Source organism: Acartia tonsa, chromosome 5, assembly GCF_053477335.1.
Source record: "Acartia tonsa isolate MP-2025a chromosome 5, ASM5347733v1, whole genome shotgun sequence".
NCBI lineage: Eukaryota > Metazoa > Arthropoda > Copepoda > Calanoida > Acartiidae > Acartia > Acartia tonsa.
In genome coordinates, this window is record NC_137264.1 from 53,937,412 (window position 1) to 53,944,911 (window position 7,500).

The 7,500-nt window shown below is 35.0% G+C and overlaps 1 protein-coding gene across 1 annotated transcript in view; it reads right to left on the reverse strand.

Moving 5' to 3' along the window:
- The window catches only part of LOC145320206 (uncharacterized), a 106,024-nt gene that overhangs the window by 62,804 nt on the left and 35,720 nt on the right, over positions 1–7,500 (reverse strand). Inside the window, exons 20-25 of the mRNA XM_080162645.1 lie at positions 6,762–6,882; positions 5,417–5,476; positions 4,495–4,593; positions 3,266–3,476; positions 2,390–2,527; positions 2,024–2,087 (exon numbers count right to left, since the gene is read on the reverse strand). Of these exons, the coding sequence (XP_080018771.1) occupies positions 2,024–2,087; positions 2,390–2,527; positions 3,266–3,476; positions 4,495–4,593; positions 5,417–5,476; positions 6,762–6,882 (693 nt within the window). The remainder of the gene's footprint in view (positions 1–2,023; positions 2,088–2,389; positions 2,528–3,265; positions 3,477–4,494; positions 4,594–5,416; positions 5,477–6,761; positions 6,883–7,500) is intronic.

Consider the following 7,500-nt stretch of genomic DNA (forward strand, 5'->3'; position numbering starts at 1 on the left):
GTGTCTGACTGATTATGACGTAACAAAAAAAAAATTAGCCAATGAGAGGCCACTATAAATTTTACCATTGGTCAATAACGGCCTCTCATTGGCTAATTTTTTTTGTTACGTCATAATCAGTCAAACACTATTACTGTGTTCTGTCCAAACGTTTCAAGCACTAATTGTAATCTACCGAAAGGGTAATGTTGTGTAACATCATTGGAGATACACATTAATTTATTCTTTAGATCTCTGGATATTAAAGGATAAGACAATGAGCGATAAATAAGATTTTCAACAAAATTACCCCTTTTTTCTAGATTTTAATTACTTTCGGAAAGTATTGGATATTGATAGTTTTAATAAAAGTATCCTGAGCTTTTAAGCCAACGAATGAGAGTATGTGTTTATAATCATTATAGTTTATAAGATAAGACTCTAGAAGGCTAGGTGTCGCTTCGGGTACTAGACCTCTTCTCCACGCACCTTGAAACATACTCAGCTTTAATGATTGCAGTGTAAAGCGCACATTCACCCAGCAGACAACCAACTCTCTGAGATGGACGACCTTTGTCTGAGAAGTCCCAACTGTGCATGGTAACGAAATGCGCCTGTTTTGGGCCAAGGCATTCCTCCCACTCTAACTATTTACATCGCACATCTGCCATAGTAGCAGTGGGAACCATTTTTAACGTCTTTAGTTATGACGTGGTGTCGGACCGAGATTCGAACCTATCACCTTCCCGACGACGAACGGATGCGCTACATGTTGAGCCACGGTCGCGGGTTATAGTATAGTTTATAGTCCAACGTCCTGTCCCTCCCAGGGTCTTGTCTATTCCAAATAATATCGCTGTACAGTCGACTTAATCCCAAAAATGTATTTTTCTTTGTAGATATTTATACAGAAAATTAGGGACTCTTCTACAAAACTGAATATTTGTTTAAAAACAAAAACAATAATTTTATACTATATATGTATACTAGCGATCGCCCCTAGCATAATGAAACCTTGCTAAATTTGTAATTTTTACTGTTTTAATAGAAATACAGGAAAAGCATATGTTAAATTTGTATATACAGGGTGTTTTTTTATTAGAACAAAAGTATTGCTTAATTTTACCCACTTATAATTGACAGAAATTAATAATCTACATCTTATTTTCTTCATTGGGTTGGGGAGTTTGTGTAAGTAAAAAATATAAAGCGATTTTCAATAAAGTATGCCTTAAAAAACAGTATTTCCAAAGTGCCTACTTTTTGAAGATTTATGGACCAAGACCAATTTAAGGAGTGTGCAAAAGTGCATATATTTTTAATATTCAAATTGCGCGGCTTGGAACATTTTACCACGTAGCTCCTAATCTATACGTAGCACAGGTATCTAATATCCAAAAACTAGAGTTTATGACGATTCTAACGATATGTATAACATTTTTCTATTATTGACACAAGCTGCGCAATTTGAATTTTAAAAATGTTTTCATCTTGGGAAAAACGGTTTTTAAGGCATACTTTATTGAAAATTGCAAAATATTATTTTCTTATATAAAACTCCCCATTACAATGAAGAAACTAAGAAATAGATCAATAATTTCTGTTAATAGTAAGTGGGTTAAATTAAGCAATACTTTTGTTCCATTAAAAAAAACACCCTGTAGGTACATATATGTAGTGTGTTTTGTTCTATTGTTCTAGGTATCCAGGATTTTAAAGTATAAGAAATTGGGCGATAAATTAATGTACATTCCTAATGAAGAAAAATCGAATTTAGTCTTCTGTAGAAGAGCTTAACTGGTAAAAAAAAACTTTTAACACCTTAAGATTTGACCAACCAAACAATATTTAACAACAAATTCATTATATTATCATTACAGGGGGAGGTAGACCATTTTAAAAACCGGCCATTTTTCGTAACGTATACTGTAATATAATACGCAATATAAATGAAATCGTGACATTAAAGTAAGGACAGACGGATCTACAATAGAAAATATAGAGTGAGAGCTCGCTTTTTTAATGGAATATTCACAAAAAATACCTTTCCAACTGGATGATCTACATGGTCGTATCTTTGATAACTGTTTTCTAAACTTTCTTCATTTCTAAAAATATTAATTTCAATTTGATTTTTTAAAACAAGGATGACAACTTCCATAAAAGCGAAGCTTTAATACGATAATACAGACGGACATTAAAAGTTTCGCTGCATAAAAAATATTCTGAAAGTTTTGCTTTCTTAGATACTATTATTCTTGATGATAATTAGTTGCTTCAATTATATGTGATATCGCCCCTTAAGGGGCATTTTGTCGCAGGTGCTAGAAATAGGAGAAAAGCTACTGTGAAATTACGACGAAAGGCCCCTTAAGAGGCGATGTCACGAAAGGGACCCAAAATATTTTACCTTGCATTAGTTTGTCCATGGTGAATATTGATTGAGTTGCTATAGGACCCCGCCGAATCTAGGGTGCTAGGACTCAATCTGTAGTCCTCATTGCCCACAGGGCTGGGACCAAAATTTTCCAGACTTGTTTGACTAGGATCCTGATAGGTTTGTGTTCATTCATTTAGATTATCTTTATATAAAATTAAAATGATGTATATCTGTCTGTGTTAAGCAAGGGAACGCAGAACTGATATGGTTCTTCTTTCCAATGATTCATCTTGTAGGTCCAGAGCTGGATCTTTCAATCATTTAAGTGGTGAGCCAGATCGGGGTGAGCCAACTTTCCACCAATGAGAGCACAGCATTTTATGAAATGCCGCGCTGTGATTGGCTAAAATTCAGCGCACCCCTATATAGCTCACCACTAAAATGATTTAAAGATCCAGCTCAGGGAAGGTTTAAAACTAATCTTGGGCAGGATACATCAATTTTCAAAAGATAAATCTCCCCTCCAAAATAATTGACTTGTTCTTTTTAAAACTAAATTGAAAGTTTGGAGTAGAATTAAACCATCATTTCTCTCGAGTATTCCTAGAGTGTACTACTATTTATATAACTAGCGGCTACGCCCCTAGAGGTCTCTAGGGGTACTTGAGGAGGGGGGAGTTGAATTTGATAACCCAATTTTCATTTTAGATTTAAATAGAAAAAGTAAAAAAAATTGGGGATGGGGATAATTTTTTTCTAGGGGCGATTTCTTTTGGGAGGGAAGTTTAACCCTCTTCCAAAAAATTGTTATAAATCTTCCAAGGACCTAATAGAAGCTATATCATAAGATCCATAAGTACAGACAGACACCAAGGCATCATGTTACTTTAGTATATAGATGAACATTCCTGGTTATTCAGAGGACTAAGACGAAAATTTTCATAGCTAGGGGGGCTGAGGCTGTAATCAATATTACTCGGGGGACTCGAGCCATAATCCTTGGGTCTGCTGGGCAGGGGGCTGGTGTAGTATTGGTTGAGGCTTGGAGGATTTGTCCCATAGTTGTCTTCACTTGGGGGCACGGGCTGGTTATAGGCACTCTCGTTTCTTACTGCACCTATAAATATAAGGGGAAAAGTAGGTTCCGGTAAAAATCCGTAAAGGTTGTGTGTTTTCAGTTAAAAACAGTTGTAGAACGATACAAAATTATGTTAATTCTTTTTTTAATATTGTCTATAGTTTTTCAATAAGAAATACACATATTTAGTGAATATTATCGTTCTACAACTATTTTTAGGCCTTAAAACACACACCTTCACAGATTTTACCCGCAACCTACTTTTTCCTTTCTCAAATTTTGGTTGGTTAATAATCTAGTAGTGTCCAATCTTTTCAACCATTAATTTATAATATTTTAGAGGCAAATTTGTTTATCCTCACAAGGTTATGTATTTAAATTAATCGTCGATTGTCTTATCCCTAAGGTTCCTGATTTTTATCTATAAAAATGTTAGATTATTTTTTCATATTTTAATTTTAGAACTAAAATTATTTTCTCTAAAACAAAAGACATTCAAGATTTTAGTGAGCGAAGCTTTTTTATAATTATGTTCGGTCCGTCCGTTGCAGACAGGTAGTTTTTTTCGTGGAGCGTTTAGCTCTGTTCATTAATTTAAACTTGTTAGAATTGTAATTTCGATTTCAAACTTTGCATGGAGATTTCAATAACAATTATGTGCTTTTTAGGAAGCGTAACAACTCTATAATCGTTACCAGAAAGTCCGTAGGTCTGTTTAAAACATTATGATTTTTTTTGACAACAAATTTCTGTATGTTATAATTATCCTATTCATACGGATTCCTAATACGACAAGGTACAGTGGTATAAGTTAAGCTTCTCTATAATCAAGTTCTAAAAATGTAAGAATGTCCTTAAACAGTATCCTGTATTCAAGATGTTCTGCAGCAAAATTTATTTACAATTTGGTTTAGATTTATGCAAATCTGATATTTTACTTATTCAGTTCTGACACCCTACAAGTTTTAATGTTCGTTTGTCCAACCATTTCAGAGCTTTGCTTTTATGGATGTTGTCATCCTTGTTTATCTTAAAAATATAATAAAAATGATTATACCTGGACCATAAAAGTCATTAGTGGGTGGACAGGACCCATAATCCCCAGCGGGGCTCGGACCATAGTCCTCCACATAGCTGGCAGGGCTTGGGCCATCACCTGAGCAGTTCAGTTTTTATAAAAAAAAATAATAGCTATTTATCGCATCGTATTATAAACAGCTTTCCATATCTCGTGGCTAAAAAACTAGTTTTAATCTTATGTACATATTTATATATAGAAAACTGGATATAATACGATGCTAGACATAGTTTTTTCGTATGGATGAGAACTGGTTCTTATCCACTGGATATTAATCGAATTCGAATAAATACGAGAATAGTTATTTCTCGCATCGTATTATAAACGGCTTTCCGCGGATATAGAATGTACAATTAAAAGATTAAAACTAGTTTTTTTAGCCCCGAGGTGCCGGAGGCACCGTTTAAAAAAACTGGTTTTAATCTTTTGATTGTACATTTTTATATTCGTAGAAAGCTGGATATAATACGATGCTAGACATAGTTTTTTCGTATGGATGAGAACCGGTTCCTATCCACCGGATTCGAATGAATACGAGAAAAGGAATTAAATGATTTCGATGATTATTTACTTGGTTTCCCATACACGGCCAGGCAGGGAACAGAACCCCCCCCCCCCCGCCCCCCCCCCCCGTTTATATCAAATAAACACTCTTTTGCTGTCAGTAATGCAATTGATGAGAAGTGACTATCTCAGCTGACATTCAACATAGACAACTGATTTTTTTTTGTGAGTGTACCAATGAGCATCCAGTATTTAATAACATTTTCTAATTTGTTGGCTGAACGAATTTGAGGACATTTATTGAATTTTAATTAGTGTAAGTCATCATTGAGGATTTCCATCAATTTATCGGTTATTGTGTTATCCCTTTAGATCCCTGATAAAAACTGGACTGTGCCTAGTTTGCTGGATACACTTGAAGAGGAGCTTCCTCCCTCACTATCACTCCCACTCTCATCTAAAATAACAAATACATGTTTTAGGAGGCAGCTTATAGTGTCTATAATAATGACGTTATACAATACAAATGACCAATGATAGGCCGGTACACATTTTATCATTGGTGATTTAGAATAAATCACCTTCTGTGGGCATTATAAGCTACTTCATATTTTAGTATTATTACCCAAAGTCCTTAAATTAGCCAAAATTAGAAAAGTTGCGTTAGTTCTTCTGCTCAACGACAGCCGTAAAATTTATTTAGGATCCATTGTTCCATCCCAATATCCCTGATAAAATTATTAGGGAAACAGTGGCGTGTACACAGGGGTTTTGCGAGGGGGGGATAGGTGCACCCTTTAACCAAAATCTAGAGGAATGTAGGTGGGGAAGGGGTGGTAATTTTACTGTCAGGGGGGTGGATGGATAGATGAAGGGTAATACATATCTGTGAAAATACGCAATGACGCAAAAGAGTACAAATGATACGCAAATTCTGATCACAACTCTTACGTTTATCTAAAAATGCAACATATAATAATAGCTATTAAAACAATTTTCAAGCATAACTTTTATCTTATTAGGATAACAATTAAATAAGAAAAATATTTTTACCATATGAAATTCGTGATCAAACACCTAATTGAAAAAAATGCAAGACATAGCTTTTTTTAAGAAAGACTAGGGGCAACGAACGCCCCCAAGAAGCCTCTATGTGTTCTTAAGGTGGGAGGGGGATAAGTCAACCGCCCTTCTACTTTTTAATTGAGTTTTAATAAGAAATATTGAGAGAAAAAAATTGGGGGGGGGGGGGATTTTAAATTGGGAGGGTGGAGATACGCTCTCCCAAAATAGCTAAAAGTCTTCCCTGTACCTAAAAAAAAAGCTTAATTGCAAAGGAAAATTAAACAGATGTCATTTAAAAAAAAAAAAAATAAATTGGCACATTTGTATAAACACCTGTAGACTCAAGAACGACGCACAAAATAAGGAAAGGAATAAAGAGAGAAGGTAATTCAAGTTTTAAGAGATCCTAAAATAGTTATGATCGCCAACTTCCTTCACCGGATGGATACATTACCCTACGACACCACCCCCTACCACCCAAGAGTCAACCAAACCTTTTTAAAAAGTAAAATCAAGCGCAGAGCGCGAAAAAATTATTTACGGCCCCCTTAAATTTAAAGGCAGGGGGGTGTCTTTTGAAAATAACATCCCCCTCGGTTATTTAGAGAGGATGTATCGAGGGGGTGTAAACATTTTTCAAGGAAGGGGGGGGTGTAGAGGGGTGGATACACGCTTACCTGTGGCTAGTGCTGTTGTTGAACCATTGTTATCCCCCTTGAAAGCTCGGACAGACTGGTTCAAAGGACTCATATTGTCCCATACTATGAAGCTAACTGGATCCAACGTATGCGCAAACCACTGAAAAAAACAAGGATGACAACATCCATAAAAGCGAAGCACTGAAACGGTGGGACAAACGGACATTAACACTTGTATAGTGTAAGAACTTAATAATCAGAATATAAATGTATAAAAATCGAAGCAAAATTGTAAGTAAATTTGTTGAAAAACTGCTTGATACATGATAATGTTTATGGACATACTTACATTTTTAGGACTTAACTATAGAGTTGCTTCACTTATAACATCATACTTTATTGTCCCAGGAATCAATATACTAAAAATCAGATCAATCGGATGATTAGATCACTTAAAAATTTGTTGTTAAAAAAGTTAAAAAAATCATCATGTTTAAAATGGGCGTACGAACATTCTGGTAACGGTTATAGAGTTGCTTACTACTACAGGAATCACCATATTATTTGGAATCGATAGGACAATTCTAACCTATTTAAATTAACAAAAAGAGCTATCTCTCTATGACGGACGTACGGACAGACGGGCCGACCCTAATTATAGAAAAGCTTCGCTTTTAAAAATAAACACATTCAACTAAATATCATTTTTCAGTATGGCTTCGAAACCGATAAATGTCCGCTGGAGTAAACCTGGATATCAGCCATACTGAAAAATCAT